The sequence below is a fragment of the Lutra lutra genome, chromosome 5 (genome assembly GCF_902655055.1).
Source record: "Lutra lutra chromosome 5, mLutLut1.2, whole genome shotgun sequence".
Classification (NCBI taxonomy): domain Eukaryota; kingdom Metazoa; phylum Chordata; class Mammalia; order Carnivora; family Mustelidae; genus Lutra; species Lutra lutra.
The window spans coordinates 163007344-163023951 of record NC_062282.1 but is presented as its reverse complement, the minus strand read 5'-3'; the positions used below and the strand labels follow the sequence as shown (position 1 = coordinate 163023951).

The 16608-nt window shown below is 64.4% G+C and overlaps 1 protein-coding gene across 2 annotated transcripts in view; it reads left to right on the top strand.

Moving 5' to 3' along the window:
• Positions 1-3979: 3979 nt before the first annotated feature.
• Positions 3980-16608, top strand: part of WNT3A (Wnt family member 3A) — a 42594-nt gene continuing 29965 nt past the window's right edge. For both annotated transcript variants that reach the window (XR_007127738.1, XM_047731660.1), the window contains exon 1: positions 3980-4193. Coding sequence is in view for 1 of the 2 variants with exons in the window: in XM_047731660.1 (XP_047587616.1) it covers positions 4123-4193 (71 nt within the window). In the remaining variant the exon portion in view is untranslated. The remainder of the gene's footprint in view (positions 4194-16608) is intronic.

Below are 16608 nucleotides of genomic sequence, written 5' to 3'. Positions count from 1 at the left end.
CAAGAATAATGCAAGCTGCGAAGGGCATGGGGTCAGCCACACCTGCTAGGTGGCCATGCCCTAACTGGAGCCAGGGCAGGAGGTCAGGGAGCCACATGAGCAAGGGCTGCACACCCCAGAATTCACACAGGAGTCTGGGTGGTGGGGGATGTTCATTCTCCAGGCCTTTGATGGCAGCCTCCCATGGGACACCTAAAGGTGCAGGCTGTGTAGCTGATGATCCCCCAGCAGAAGGGCATGGAGACCCTGGAGGAGGGGTCCAGATACCCCTGGCTCCCTATCCCCACCCTGCACCAGGTTCCTCCATGCATGGAGGGCTGATCGAGACCTCTAGCCTGGGCCAGGGGTGGGGGAGACCCCACTGTGGGGGAGAGCTTGAGATGGATAGGTTGGTTCTTGGAAGGACTGCCCCCAACACCTGTGAGCTCCCTATCCCAGAGAACCCCAGCACAGACAAACCACACGGATCCTGCGTGCTCCCCGTGGGAGCACACCCCATGTACACCCTCTCTGCCCCCCACTCAGATCTGGAGGGACTTGCCTTTGTGGCACACGTAACCCACAGGGACCCTCACCCCTGTCCTGGCCAGCAGGGACGGCAGACCTCAATCTCCTCCAGCCCCCACCGCAGTCCTTAGAGCCATGGTTCCCAAACAGTGTGCCAAGGCACCCTGGGTTGCACCAGCAAATCCCTAGGTGGTAGGGGATATTTCCTGTTCTCCTGACACAGCAGTTCGTGTCATCTGCGGGACAGAAACCCATGGTCCCCAGCAGCGACACCCCAGAGGTGCTCCTGAAGTGACAGGAGAATGAGTTACAAATCAGACTTTTTCAAAGACCTGCTGATGACCACATTTGTTGTGTGGCCTGAGTCGCTGGCTAAGCCAAGCAGTGAGGTGTTCCTCTGGGCCTGGGCTCTGCGGAAGCTGGTGATGGACAGAAGGTCTGGCTCTGAGGCCCAGCCCCCCACTGTGACAAGCAGCTGTCCTTGAGCAATCCCTGGGTAGAGCAGGACCCCAGGCCCTCCTCCTGCCCTGCCTGCAGCCCCTCTGAGCTCACAGCCCTACAGGCTGCCCAGTCTTTCCCCTGCCAGGAAGCAACTGAGTAGATTGGAAGGGGTCTGAAGTTCTGACGCCCGCTCCCCAGGATAGGAAGGACGAGCCCCTGAGTACCTGACACCGACAGGGAACTCACTACCTCACAAGCAAACTGCCCTCCCATCGGGCCTCCCAGACCTCCTGGGCCTGTGCCTTCTTCCCTCGGGGACCTGTTCTGGGGCCTCTGGGAGCTCCCTGTGGGCCCCTTCCCTCCAGGTCATCCATAAATAGGGAGTACTTTGGCAGACCTGCTTTGCAGTCTGCCAAGGAAGCTTGCCCTGCATGACAGCAGGGGGCGCTGCCAGGCGCAAGGGAGCCAGACCCCAGGCGGCAACTGCTGGAGCAGGTCACCCAGCAAAGACTCGCACGAGGCTGCCCTCTACCCTCATGCCAGGAGGCAGAATTTCCAGCTGAAAAGCAGGAACCCAGAAAGAACAGCACCCAACCCCATGCTCTGGGGTCTCTGGAAACAGACTCCCGGGTTTCGACGACGCCCAAAAAAATAGGGCAGGACCCCATTCCCCCTCTATGTGAGCTTCCCAGGATCCCTGGAGGGCCAGTGGTCACTGCCATCCGGACCCAGGATGCCCCTGCAAGCCAGCCTTCCCTCCAAGGTCCTGCTCCCCTCGTCTCTGCATTCAAAGAGAGGGGCCAAGACTCTCACCAAGACCACAGCAGGGGAAGGAAAGGCTCTGGAAGCTCCCAGCCCAGGACCACCACAAGGACATGTTGAGATGCACATCCTCAGGGAACTCTCCCCCTCTCTCTCCCCCTGCAGCACAGGAGGCTGCCTAGCTCAGTCCCTCCTCCCCATCCCCTGTGCAGCAGAGGCAGGAGCAGAGGGAGCCCCAAGGCTCCTGGCAGATGAGAAGACTGTGCCCACTGACTCCATTCTGTGCAGAGCCCGGCCGGCTGGGTAGCTAGCCCCTTTGTGTGCACAGAGCCACCAGCCTCTGGGGCTCCCCATAAAGGCCCTAACCCCTGGCCCCACAGCTGGGGAGGAGGGGGTGGGAGCCTGCTGCCTCAGCTCACACCCCCCCCAAACACACACAGCCCAGGGCCCTGGTAATGCGATAATTGGGTGGGATTTTTGCTGAGAGAGAGAGGGGAAGCCCAGAGGAGGATGAGCCAGCCCTCCACCAGCCCACCCCACTTCATTCCAGAACCTTCCCTCCTTCCCGATGCAGGTGGGGGGCTTGTGGGGACTGGGGGAGGGGGGTGGGTAGAGGGTCCGGGCATGCATAGACTTAACTGGATCCCAAGGAGGTGTGGAGGAAAGTTTCCTTGAAAGGGAAGGGCTGTTGCTCCTGATCCAGGAAGAGATCCTGACAGGTCACCCACCCGTGAGGCTGGCTCCCTTGGTAGACCAGGAAACCACGGCAGGCAGGGGTGGCATGCCATGAGTGCGCTCTGCCTCTGGTTCTCAGCACCAAGCCTGAAGGCTCGCCACCCCTGTCCAGAGAAGGGGTCACATGCCTACCTCACGGCCTCTCCATGGGGCCCCTCACACTGCAGACCAGGTGGTGATGCCTGGCTAAAGGGGACCCGTGGGGGGAGCAGGTGGTCCACAAGATGAGAGACATTAGAGAAGAACCCGGAGTTGGGATTTCTAGCTGCAGCTCTGCTCCCTCAATTCCAAAACCATGTCATGAATTCCTGCTGTGTTTATCACAAGGCACCATTGAGACTGACTGGTCTCCCACCACCGTCAAGGCAGGCACAGACTCTCTCACCTGTTATCATGTGCCATGGGGAAGCTGGGGAGATTTCAGGGTTTGGTCTTCCTTTCCCCAGTCAAACTCCCTTGGTGTCCCACTCGCCCACCCCCAGAAGGTGCAAGCAGGGCTTCAAGGTGGACCCCAGGGTGGGTACTGGCTAGCTGCTCCTTGAGACTTTGGATAAGTCACCTTCCCTCTCGGGTCTGCCCTTTCCCCATCGACTAAATCCTAAGGCTTACCTAAACGGTCAGAAATCCCTTTTGGATGAAGACACTAGCGGCGCTGGGCATACCCAGAGGTCGGAGGTGCCAGAGCGAGGGATGCAGGCTGCACCGCCTTGGCTAGGAAGCGCCAGGGACTGGGGCCCGTCTTTCCTGGAGGGGTGTGCGGGAGAAAGTGGAGGCGTCCACACCGGCGCTCCAGACAGCCCACATCCAATGCAGACCTTCAGGTAAGGGGCCGCAGCCTAGCCGCCCACCCAGCCACTGTCCGCACCGCAGGTCGCCTCCACCACCGCCGCGCTCCGCAGAGGAGCGGATCCGACAACTCGGTTCCCACCGGACCAGCGAGGAGCGGCTCGAGGGATTGGCACCAGACGAGCGGACCTCCCAAGCAAAGAGATGGAAGAAAGGGCGAGCAGCCCCGCCGCGGTGCGAGCAAGAGAACGAGCGCAGGACAGAGCAGCCGCGGGAGCGAGAGCGGGACATTGCGTCCCACGGCGAGCGCAGGGCGCGCGGGGTTCCACACCGCCGCGCGGCCCAGGAGTTCGGGGCAGCGCGGCCCTGGACCTCGGAGGGGGCGCCTGAGGACCACGCTGCCCCAAGCCGCGCGCCCCCCCAGCAGCCGGAGCAGCCGCCCATCTGGCACAGCGCGGCCCTTGGAGCGGGCGCATCCTTGCGCACCCCGTGCGCCCCGCAGCCACGGGAGGGGCCGGCGCCGCCGCCGCGGCCGCTGCCGCCACCGCCGCCGCCTCCCCAGCTCCAGGGCCCCGCCCGCCCCCGGCCCGCCCCGCCCCGGCCCGGCCCGGCCCTGGCCCTAGCCCCAGCCCCGGCGGGCGCCCCCCGCGGCGCTGCCCCGCCCCCGCCGGCCCGCGCCGCCCCGGGCCCCGGCCCGCCGCGCGGCCGCCGGCCCACCTGGCGCAGCGCCGCCCTCGGAGCCCGCGCACCGGCGCACACCCGCGCACCCCGCGCACCTCGCGGCTGCAGGAGGGCCCAGCGCCGCCGCCTGCCCACTCCCAGGGCCCGGCCCGCCCCGGCGCCCGTGCTCTCGGGGCGCACTCCCGGACCTCGGCGCTCTCCCGCCTGGCGATGGCCCTGCTCGGATACTTCTTATTCCTCTACGGCCTGGAGCAGGCGCTGGGCAGCTACCCGATCTGGTGGTGAGTCTCCCTCGCGTTCGCCTTGGTCTCGCTCCGAGAGGCCGCCAGCCGCCGTCCCCTCGGGCAGGGCCCCACGGTGGCCCGGAGCCCGCGCCCTGCCCCTTTGGCCCCGAGGGCGCGGGCGGGCTGATTTCTTTGGCGGCCACTTTCGACCTGTTGGGGCCAGGGCTGGGACGCGGGTGTCGGAGCTTCCGGGGACATTGGCGTCCCGGGCCTAGAGGGTCCCCCGGCTCTGAAGGGGTGCAGCGGCTGGGGAGAGGTGGGAACACGGTACGCACAGATGGCACCAAGGGCCAGGGTGCCTACGGCCAAAGGACGAGGGGAGGGCCAGCGGGTGCAGCTCGGGGGAGAGGGAGACGTTCCTTGAGTACCGTATGTTACGCACACGCACACCTTAAAACAAAGTCGGTGAGACAAGACCAAACAGCTTGGGGCAGCGCAGTTATGTAAGGACAGCGGGACCGCCGCCCCAAGTCCCTGCTGCCTCTCCGGCTGACTCCGTGTGGGTGGGTGTCCGGGGAGCCCTCTCCGCGGCCCCTCTCTGCAGCGGGAGGCAAAGGGGGGCTGCCGCGAAACAGAGACAAGGCATCCAGTTGGAAGGCTCTTGGGTGAGGCCCACGTTTGAGAAGACTGGGGGCTGCCTCCTCTCCGCAGAGGAGGCCGGGTTCAGTGAGACCCTTGGAAATCTGACGATGGGAACGCAGATAAACCGAACGGAGGGGCCCAGGGAGCCACTACACAAATATCAGGGGGCTGGGGGAGTGGGGGGCAGTCAGGGCTACCCTCCATTGTGGGTCTAATGTGGCCGAGCCCCCACCGGCGAAAGTCACCCGGCTGGGGGACAGGGGGAAGCGGGGGAGTCGGTGTGCGGGGTTGAGTTCTGAGAAGCCCACGATCGGACCAACATAGTCGGGGGGATGAGGCCAGAAGACCCGGAGTCAAAGAGCAGGCTCCCCACACACATGCTTGCGGGCGCGCGCGCGCGTACACGCACACACAGGAACCTTCTCCGACGGCTTGCCGGGAATCATAATAATTACGCCAAGGGGAAAGGGGGGGGGGGGAACCGAGCGAGCTAAAGTACATCTAATCCGATAATAATTTTTCTCGTCGACATGGTTCAGGAGCATGGGCGCCCGGGTGGGGACGCAGGTCCAGGCGCAGCCAGGCGGGGCGGGGCGGGAGGGGAGGCCGGGGCTGGTCCAGGGACCTGGAGAGGCGGTTGGGCCGCACCTCGGGGACCCCGGCCGCCCCGGGCGACCGGCGCGCGCCGCACCTGCAGCGCCCTGTCGCCTTGGGGCGCGGGGCAGGGCCACAGTGCCTGCGGCCGCGAGGACACTGACGCCCGGCCGGCCGGCCGCGGGGAGCCGGGAGGCATGTCGGAAAGAGCGCATCAGCCGCGGGCTTCCGCGCAGGCTTCTAATTAGAACCCGCCGCCGCCGCGTTCCTGGGCGCAAGAGGAAGCGCCCTTCGCCCCCGCGCTGCTCCCGAAAGGAAGGGCCCTGCCACCAGCCTCCTGGCTACCCCAGACCTCGGGATCTCTGTCCTGTTGGCCCTGAGGCTCCCTGGCTGGCCTTGACCTCCCCTGACACACACACACAGGTATGCACCTGGGCCACTTGTGTCCGTGTGAATGGACCCGCACATGCTCCGAGGTAACCCCTCATTTTCCAGGTCCGTTGGGAAGGGCCCTTCGGCTCTGCAATCCACCCAAGTAAGAGTCTAGAGCAGCCCCTTGGCCCCATGGAGAAGAGGTGCCATGGAACCCCCACTCAGTGATTCTGTTTCCTTCGGGAAGGGTGTCTAGCAGACAGGACCTCTGTCTGGGGAGGGCGGTTTGCCCTCCTCCGTTCCCGCAGACCAGCTGGATAGGGAAAGGAGCCATGTCCCCACGGCTCATGCAGGCAGAGTACACAGGAGGGCTCACAGAGAAGCCTACCTGTTTCCTAGCAGGGGAAGGCCTCTCCATCCTCAAGCCCTACCTGGTGGAGCCTAACCACCGCTGCTCCTCCTTCCACTGCCCTCCCTTCCCCCCTTGGGGCCAAGGACCCTCTCTTTATAACTTCTCACCTTCACGCCCAGCCTCCCTAATTGGCTGTTCTGTTTCATCCTCCCTCCCCTAGACAAAGCTGCGGGGGAGGGGGGGGCTTCTCCCCACACCTTGCATATAAAAGTGAAAGTAACGGGGGCCTTCTCACCTGCGGGACCGCCGCTGGCAACAGTGAGGAAACAGCCCAAATCGGGAGTAATTAGGCTCTTGAAGTTGGTGCGTCTCCCAGTGGGAGGGGGGAGGGGGGAGGGGTTGGCGCTGCTGGCAGCTGCCCGTCGGGAATTCCAAGGGCCACCCGCTCCCCCTCTCCCCTGCTCCCCCGCTCCCCCGTGCCTACAGAAACGTCCCTCGCCCTGCCAGGGCAGGTCCCAGCCAAGCCTCAGAGAGATATACACACAGTCCCAAGACCCCTGTGTAGACAGTGAAACTTAGGGGCCCTTCCTGCGGCAGATGAGGGGGTCCCCAGAGAAGGGACCAGAGAGGCCACAGATAGGCGTGCGGTGGGTCCCTCCCCTGTCCCCCAGGAAGGCAGGCCACAGAGGAAGGACCCTGGGAACACAGGATGGCAGCAGGGTCAAGGGGACACACTGAGCACTGGGAACAGAACCCGGTAGGCTCCAGGGCTCCTGTGGGGTGCTCTGAGCCCCTCCTCCTGTGTCTGAGTCTGGACTGAGAGCACCTAGTAACCCCCTGGGCCTTGCCTGGGCCCTGCAGGCCAAGCTGACTTCTGTCCTGCCCACTCCCCCTTGCTCCCCCCACCCGGCAGCTCTGCCCCATTCCCACCTTTTCCTGCCCCTCTGGCCCTCAGCCCCACACCCTCACTGCTCTGGACTTACAGCTGCCTGTCCCCTTGCCAGTTGCAGCCAGACCCCAGGCTCCCCAGCACAGAATGTAGATGTTGCCTGGGCTGGCCCAAGACCTACCCCTGCAAGGTCACCCCAGGTCAGATCTGCAGCCTGGGCCATGCTCCCCATGCACTGCTCCCTGTTCTTGCCCTTCCCACCACCTTCTGCACAGGTCCTCACTAGCAGAGGACTCCCAGCTAAGAGACAGGGCCTGGCCCCAGGCCCTCCTTGCTCCCACCTCCCAGAACCTCCTCTCTGCCTGGCCCTCCCCCCAACCATGCCACCCCTCTGCCCCCCACTGTTTGTGGGGTGCAGGTGCACCTCGAGTTCACGGGGTGGGGGTGTGCCCTTGTGGCCCCAGCCCCAAGGGGGCAAGGGGGAAGGGAGAGCTGCTGCGATGAGGGCTTACCTGTGTCAGGTGACTCTGACCTGATCTTCTCAGAGAGCAGGGGCCCATGCATGAGACTCCCCACCCCACCCCCGCCCAGCTGCCCTGCCCTCAGTGAGTCTACACCCCTATGCCCCTCCTCAGGGCAGCCCTGCTCTCTCTGCCTGCCTGTCTGTGTCTGTCTCTGTCTCCATGTCTCTGTCTCCCTGTGTCTCTCTGCAGCTCGGAGGCTGGTGGGGACAGCAGTTAGGTCACGGGACCAGAGAACTCCAGACTGCAGGTGACCCTTCCGGTGCTGACGGAGCTCTGGGTGCTGGCAGCCGCGTACCCCCACAGAGCCACCCATGGCCACCCTTGTATCAGGGACATGGTCAGAACACCGGCTTCCCAGAACCACCAGGCAGGCAGGCTTCATCTTCATCCCTCCAGAGCACAGCGCACCTGTCTCCCCCACCACTCCGGGTCCCCCTGGCCTGGCTGCCCAGACTCTCAAGACCGTGTCTCCCAGCCCCCAGGGTCCCTGCTTCTCACTGGACTCGCTCATTCGTAAGATGATTTTCTGTGGCATCTGCACAACCCTGCTAGAGTCCTTTGTGGCAGGCGGGAGGACCAGGCAGCTAACACAATCGGGGAAGAAACAGTCTCCCTTAGCAAAGGACTGTAAAGGCACACTTCCCATGGTGGGTCCTGCGTGCAGACCAGGCCTGCACGGCGGCAGGCGCCCTGTCCCTGTCCCAGCATGGGAAAGCAGAGCATGAAAACCACACTGGCTATGAAAGTCCCAGTCACACTGGACATGGCCCCCGAGCCAGAGCCGTCCTGGGACCATTGTCCATGAAGAAATAGGAACAGGAGCGGAAGACAGGGGACACTTGGGTGTGACGTGGTGTTCTGTGTTTTATCATGCAACCTCTTTACATACTTTGTCATACTGGATTGGGAACTTATAAACCCCAAAACCCTTGTTGTGAGATCAAGACACACCTTTACGTCAGCCAGCCGGCCTGAGCAGGGACCTCCCCTCGGACCACCAATCCTCCACGGGCTGGCCACATGGAGGGTTTGCATCTGCCCCTTGTAAGCTCAGTAGAAGGACCTAGAAGACTCGGGAGGCGGATGTGGGCTCTGGGTAGGCTTCCTGAGGGTGACAGGAAACCCACATGATGCTGAGAGGTGGTGAGTACCCCGTCATGGCCGGGGGCAGGAGCGGAGCCCCAAGAAGGCACAGGCTGCAGAGGCCCCAGGCCCTGACCCTCCCTTTGCAGAGCCAGGAGGAGGCTGGTGCCTATGAGGGGTCCGTCCTGCCCCTGGTCCTCCTGTCAGCCCTGCAGCTACTCAGCGAGACACCCCCCCCCAGCAAAGGAATGAGTGAGGAAGGAGTGAGTGAGGAATGAATGATGGCGTCTGTCCTATGAAACACAGAGCCTGATGGGAGGGACAGGAGGATACAGCGGAGCGTGCCTGCTCCCCGGGCTGAGCTCCCCGGTCCGGGGCCAGGTCCCCACGGCACGTGGGGCAGCAGGGCCTTGGTCTCCCTCCCGGCCTCCCCAGCTGACACCCTGGAGGTGTCTCGCGCTTTGGCGCGTCCACATTCCTTCCCCAACAAAACGTGCCGCTGCCGCCCAGGGAACCGGGCAAATGCATGGCCGCGGGCACAGGAGCCTCTGCCCACCTGCCAGGACTCGCTTGAAGTATGTGTCAGTAATCCCAGCTCAGCCGGTGGGGCAGCACGGGCGTAAGGGGGCTGCGCGGGGGTGGGGTGGGGGGCCAGCACGTGCCCTCTGGGGCCCAGGGTGCACCAGATCCCAGGAGGGTTCTTTCAGGCCACGGGGGGCAGGAGGCTGGAGGCCCAGGCCCTCCCTTTGGGCCCCCCATCGGAGGCTGGAGAGAGAAAGAGCCCTGGGAGGGCAGGGGACAGGCAGGTCGGCACCCTTTCTGGAACCCTCAGCCCCGTCTGGAAGGACAGAGCCCACCCATCCTGCTGGGCAGCCCTCCACCCACAGGACCACTGGCCAGCCCCGCGCTCAGGGCGCCAGTCTGGGGACAGGAGCCCCATGTCTCTGTGAGACCTCAGACCTTGTCCCCCAGGGGGACCAGCCCGGGTCCTCCTCTGCCAAGACCCCGGGGGGTGGGTGGACCCTGACCTCCCTGCTCCCCTGGGGCCTGCATGCAGCTCTGTGCCCACTCTGTGTCCCTGAAGGACAAGATGAGGGTCTTGCCCCATGGGTGCAGCTCCTCGTGGCCTAGGAGTAAGAGGACACACAGGAAGAGGGGGCAAGCTTCTGTGGGGCCTAGAGCAGGCAGCTAGCAGGGCTGTGGGCTCTAGGCGCCAAGTGGAGCAGGCCTGCGGCCCAGCCTCCTGCCCACCTGCCCCTGCCAGCCAAGGTCCCACCCACAGAACCCCTCTCCCTGTGAGAACGGCCTGAAGTCACCCTGGTGTGGCCACGGGGAAGGCAGAGTGGTGCCCACAGCCCACGGGAGCCCCACACCTGCTGAGAATTGCTGCCACGGAAACCGAACCAGGTCCACAGACACCTAAGAGCCGGCCGCCCCGTTGAGACCTGGGGGAACAGTGCCCAGGTATCCCCTCCGTCTGCGGCTCTGTGCCCAGGAGCCAGGCCAGAGGGCCACCCCCAGCCCCCTGCCGCACAGTCACTGCAAAGCCCCGGGGTGACGGCTACCAGCCTGGGTCCTGGGCACCTCCTTCCCCTGCGTGTTTCAGCCGGCACCTCCACTCCACCTTGAGTGAGACAGCCTGGCACTATGCCTGGCCCTCCGCCTGCAGGGTGATCCCGGGGAGGGAGAAAACCATTAGAACCAGCAGGCGGAGGGTGTGGCTCACATGGACACAGCCACAGGCTGGGGCTGGAGTCGGGACCACTCTCCGGGCTGCGGATGTGCATGCTCTGGGTGGAAGGTGATGGCCTGCATCCCCCACACGTATCCTGGAGTGATAGCAGTGCCTTCCATGCACAGAGGTCGATCCTGCCTGCCTCGCCTCCCGGCTGCACGTGGTCGGCAAGTCGGGCCTCCTCCCAGGCCCCAGGTGAGACCACAGCCCCAGCTCCGGGATGTGGGCCCCCCTGCTGTGTGGACTCTTGGGTCTCTCTGGGTTGGGACTCTGGGGCTGGGGCTCAGAGGGCGATGGGGGGGGGTATGTCTGGAGGGCTAGGGTGCTCTGGGCTCGTGGGGTGCCCTGCGAGGCGTCCAGCCCAGCGTGGGCGGAGGGTGCCAGTGCAAGCGCCTTCTGGGACAGCACTCTGCTCTGTGGAGAAGTGCACTGGATTCCTCACCGGCTGAGTCACCACGCCAGGTGCAGGGTTAGGAAGTGGGTGCAGCAAGGGTGGGGCGGGCCTGCTCCCCCAGACCCGCAGGACCCCCGCCCTGGAGACTACAGGCGCCTGCCATGCTCTCCCTGCAGCCATCAAGAAGGGTCAGACCTCACTGTGACCCAGGCAGATGGATGATGGCTACAAGCCCCAGTCCCACGTCCCCTCGAGGGAGTGGCCCAAAGCCCCAGTCCCACGTCCCCTCGAGGGAGTGGCCCAAAGCCAGGGCCTCCTGTCCCTCTCTGGGACCATGGGACACCTGGGAAGCCTGTGAGGCAGAGTGGGTGCCGGAGGGACTGACCCGAAGCTCAGTGTGGGCTCCCAAGGGTTTGTGAGGCTTGGTCCGTGCTGGGACACCCTCCAGTGGCCTCCCTGCCGGTACAGGGCAAGAGGCTCTGCATCCGCCTCCATGAGGCCTGGGAGCGAGCAGCCACCATGCAGCGTCACCCTTCTGGCCACCTCTGGAGGGACTCTGGGGGTGTCAGTGGGGTCATGGGACACAAAGGGCCCTAATGCAGCCGGCCAGGGGCAGGCGTAGGCCGCCACTCACATTGACCCCCAAGACCCGTCGATAATGGACCTGGGGCTGTATGGGGCCTGGGAGACTTGTGGAGCTTGGGGTTGCTGGTGCTGGCCACAGGACACACCAGGGACTTGTCACAGACCCACGTTCATGTCCCCAGACTTGTGTACAGCACCCTGACCCCCACAGTGACAGTGTTAGGAGGGGGTCCCGCAACAGGAGTGGTATCCCTAGAAGGAGAACAAGACCCCTGCTCTATGAACAACAAGAACGCCAGCCGTGTGTCCTCAAGTGAGCCCAGAAGCCCGGTACAGAATGTCCCAGGGCTCCGTCCACAAGGCCATGTGGGTTGGAGCAAGTCAGGGAGTGGCCAGCTGAGCCCACGGCCACACAGGTGACACAGCGGGGCAGGGCGGGGAAGCTGGCAGTGACTGATTGTAGGCAGAGGCAGGAGCCTGGACAGGGAAGCCTCCAGCTGTACAAGGGACAGGCCTCAGACAGGGGAGGGGAGTGGTGGGGGGACACGGCATGGGGAGGGGGGGGGCGGGGGGGAGGTGCGGCACAAGGAGGGCGGGCAGGAGAGGGATGGGAGGCAGGGGAGGGGTGGGAGGCAGCACCAGAAGGAGTGGCGGTGGGGGCGGGGCCTCGGGGTGGGGTGGGGTCAGGGGAGGAGCGGTGGGGGCAGGCGGGGTTCATCACCAGGGCCCAGGAGGAGCATAGGAGAGGCGCACAGAGGCAGCAGGGTACTGTGGGGTCAGGGGCCGGACCCTGAGCCCAGCAGGGAGGCCCATCCCCGGGGCAGCGGCCAGGAGGGCCAGTAGTGGCCGGAATGGGGTCTGGACTGCCTGACTAGTGGCCACGCTGGACGGCTTCCGGCGGCTCATGCCCACCGCTGGTTGTGCTCGCACCTCTGGGCAGCTCAGGACCAGTACGCCCCCACGTCTCTGACTTGGGCGCCCAGCACGGGCGGTGCTAGGAAGGCACACGTGTGGTAGCGTGATAGGCTTCGGTGACCCGGATTCCAGTCTGTAAGCATGTCCTGTCATCCCAGACAGTCCCGGGGCTAGGCAGAGTCCGGGCTGTGGGGGCCTCCTTCCCAGGGTTCAGCACCATGTGTCCCCTCCTGGAAGGTCCTGAGCAGGCTTGACGCTCTGGGGGCCCCCGGGACAGGGAGAGATGGCCCTTGTTGGCACCCCCGAAGCAGCAGCTGGAGCAATGATGACCAAGGGCACAGTCACCCACAGAAGGCAGAGAGCTCACGTCTCGGGGCATGGCTGGGACCCTGCGTAGCCATGGTGTGCCCTCCCTCCTTGGCTCTTTGCTGCGTGTCTGTGTCGGTCCCATTGCCTCCAATGGTTGGGCTTGGCCAGGGAAGTCTTGTCCGCTCTCCACCTGTCCCCAGCCTGTGGGGCTCACATCGTAGGGTGGTACCTGCTGTAGGCCAGGGACCGTCCCTGCGGTGATGTTCTTTCCTCCGGCACACGACTCGAGCCCAGACAGCACTCAGGACACGGGTGCAATGGCACCCCTCCCCTCCTCCATGCCTCTGGCCCCTGCCAAGACCTGTGGATGGGCCTGTGCATCACCATCCCCCAGAGATGGCCCCCAGCCGCGGCTCCTCTGCTTGGAGCCCCTCCCTGCCATCCTGTCCAGCGCCTGGCCTCTCCCCAAGGGCCCCCACTTGCTCCCATAGGGCTGTGGGAGGAGGGAGCTGCAGACTGTGGTTTTCCCTGTCAGGCCGGGGTATCTACCTTCTGTTTAGGAATCTGGGTCCTGGGAGTGTGGGGGAATAGTGCACCGTTTGGATTTTCCCCAGCTGTGTTGACACATGACAGCATGTGAAGGTGCATGTCGTGATGACCTGATACGTGTATGTTATCCGTGATCCCCATGGTAAGGCTGGTGAGCACCAGCTGGACTTTTTTGTGTCATTCTTCTTTACTGGCTCCGTTGTGCCTTTGAGGCCAAGCCACACCCAGTGTCCCGACCAGCCCCCTCGACCTCTTCTGGCCCACAACACTGGCCCCCTAGCCTCGGGCTCTCCTCCCTCCTCAGGCAGGGTCTGCAGCACCCAGGCGCCCTTGGGCACCCGGCTCTGGGACACGGGAACGTCTCCGAAGCCACTCATGGGGCTGGGGGGTCAGGCGTCAGGGCTGGAGTGGGTGTGAGAAGAGCCCAGCCAGGGTTGGTGGGGACAGGAACAGCTGGGGCGGCCTGGCTGCTGGCTCCAGGAGGTGGGGTGGTGGCGAGCTGGGGCCTGCCCAGGAGGAGGGCAGGCCAGGTGGAGGTGCTGGGGGGCGGGGCATGCAGGAGCTGACTCAGCACGGGAACAGGGGCTGCGTGCCTAGAAGTCCCCGCCTGGTGGATGGCTGGGGCCACGAAGGAAACCAGCCTGCTCTTCCCTGCTGTGACCTGGACCCTGAGGGCCCCCCCAAGCCGGGCTCTGCGCTCCCTGCTGCAGGTGTGGGGCTCTGGGGCTCACCTGCTCCCCTGCCAGCCCCTGCCCAGGACAAGTCTGGAGCCAGGGAGCCAGCCCCTCTGCACTGACGACGTGATCTTTCTTTCCCATCCCTTTGAGTCTCCAAGTCAACAAGCACCGTCAGCCAAGAGAGAAATGATCACATTGCGTGGACTTCCTTCTGGGTCAGCTCTCCATCCCCTCAGGGGTGGAACGGGGCGAGACAAGAGGAGGGAGGCATGCAGGGAGCTCCTCAGGAGCCAGGCCCCCGGGAAACCGTGACAGGAGACCCCCCCCCCCAACCCTGCGCCATCCCGAAATGTCCTGCTGCCAGACACAGGGCCTGGCCAGGAACATCTGTGGGCCCACCTCTCCTTGCCCAGTCGTCCCACAGCCAACCACCCACCCTTGCATCTCCCAGTCTCATGCCCCTGAGTACGCGGGCTGGCTCGTCAGGAAAGAGAGTTCCGCGTTGCGGGACCCCAATGAGGCCTCTTGGCTCACAGAGCGGAGGAGCCCAAGAAGCCCGGGGAAGGCTCACGGGAGTGACCCAGCTCATACTCCCATGCAAATTGGAACCGTTGGCCCCCAGCCTCGCCCCACCAGCCATCCCCCAAATCCCCTGTCCTGGGGCTTCTGGATGCTCGAAGTTGCATTGGCCTGGCCCCATAGTCACCTCCCTGGCCTGGTGTGGCCTCCAGGACCGGCCATGGCAGCCCTATCTCTGTCAGAGGCAGAAAGGAGTATGGCGAGTGACCATCCAGGCCACCTGGAGGGAGGCAGGCATGGACTCTTATCTGGAAAGGCCATAGAAGCTGCAGAAGGATCCGAACCCCACCACCTCCAGCCCCTGCCCAGTGCTGGCCCTCTCTAGGCCACCCAGCTAGCGCTTCTCGGGGACCCTCCCCCTGGGTCCCTGCATTCATTAGAGGGGTGTCGCTCCAACTGCTCCTGCCACCTGTTCCAGGTCACAGCTGGTCATGTAGTGTGGGGAGGGGGTGCGTGGCCTGGGTTGGTGTGTGCCCCCGGAGCACTGGGTCAGGAGTCCTCAGCATTGGTCTGTGCTGGGCGGATGTCCGAGGTGGGGCTAGCAGGGTTCAGTTCCAGGGAGACCTCATGGGGGAGGCAGATGCCTGGTGTTGGCCTGCTGTGGGCAGAGCCTTCCACATGTGGCCCATGCATTAGACCATGGTTCCTGGGGCCATGACAGGGGCGGTTTGGGGGGTGCAGGCCTTTCACCTGGCGGGGCGCTCTGGACATTCTGAAGGACAGTGGGGCTGGGGGATTGCCCTGTGTGTACAGGCTCTCTGCAGGAGCTCCAGCCAGAGTCACAGCAGGTCCCACAGAGTTGATGAGGCCAGTCGCCCCCCACGCTGTCCCACTGCCTCCCCAGACCCCTCTGCCCCTCCCTATGCTCCAGCCCAGGGGGGCCCATCTGCTCAACCTGGATGCCTCACATCAGCCCACTGGCCCCGAAGGTTAGAGAACCCTGATGCGGGCCTGCACTCCTGCCACCTCCCCACCCACGCGTAGCCCACAGCCCGGCTTCCCTCTCATCCTGCCACCCTCCTGCTCTGCTGGTCCTCGGAGAGGCGCAGGGATCCCCGAGGGGGCAGCCCCTGTGGTCTCCACTCAGAGTTGTCCCTGTAGGCCAGGGGAGGGGAGCAAGGCCCAGACCACAGGACCTTTTGTAGAGAAGTGAGGCCCCACTGGTGGGTGAGGTGGGGACCTGGTCTTTCTGGAAACTGCGGCGGTCACAGGATGGTGGAGCAGGTATGGAGGAAATGTGGGGAGTATCAGTCTGGCCTGGCACCCAGCACTCATCAGGGTCTGCAAGTAGGAAAGGAATCAGCCAGGGAACAACCCCGTAAAGGAGGAACCAGCCCCACCAACCCAGGCCATGCCGGGGACACACACTCACTTGGGAGTGGGGAGGCCTCCAGTGTCCTACACGAGGTCAGGTCTGGCCGGGGCGGCTCGTCAAGGCACAGGAGTGCAGACAGATGGGACTCATGGGGACCGCTCAGAGGGCTGGGAGGTTAGATACTGGGGCCTGTGTGGGAGAGACCCATGATGTCAGGAGCATGGTCTAAGGGTGTGGATGATCAGGGACGCGGGCCCGCTGCCTCCAGGAAGGCGGCCTGACTCACACACCTGGCTGCAAGGCGCGGTGTATTCCTGGGGAAAGACGGGCTTTAATTCTTAAGAGATGTTCTTGAGCAGGAGGAGGGGAAGGTGAGGAGACAGGGGACGTGGTGGCATGCCCAGGAATGTGGGGAACCACACACTGTTGGGGGGTTTGGCCAGGAGAGCATGCACAGAGCGGGGAACCGCCCATGCCCCAGCTGGCTTCTGCAGCAAGGCAGAGCTGCCGCAGAGGGAAGGCCAGGAGGGTGACCTGCCCAGGGGCAGGGGGCTGCAGGGGGATGGGGAGTTGAAGCCTGTGTCGGTGGAGAGACCGCTGATGGGGATGAAGGTGCAGGGAGGTGGGGCAGCGGCCCGGGACCTGCAGGGTGTGCAGGGAAAGCCACAGAGCCAGATTCTAGAAGGACAGCAATGAGGAAGCTCCAGGTGCTGCAGGGCTGGGCTGGGAGGCTCCAGGTGCTGCAGGGCTGGGCTGGGAGCCTCCAGGCAGGCTGGCCTGGAAGATTTTGGGGAAGGAGGGCGGAAGAATGATAGCATCTCCTTCCTCTGGACGTCCAGAGGGTAGGCTGGTTTCTCTGACGGTGAATCCCCATGTCCAGCAGCTCTGACCACAGCTGGATGAAACTGGGTTAGACTCTGGGTAGGACTTACCTAAGGTCACCGTGGAAACACAGAGG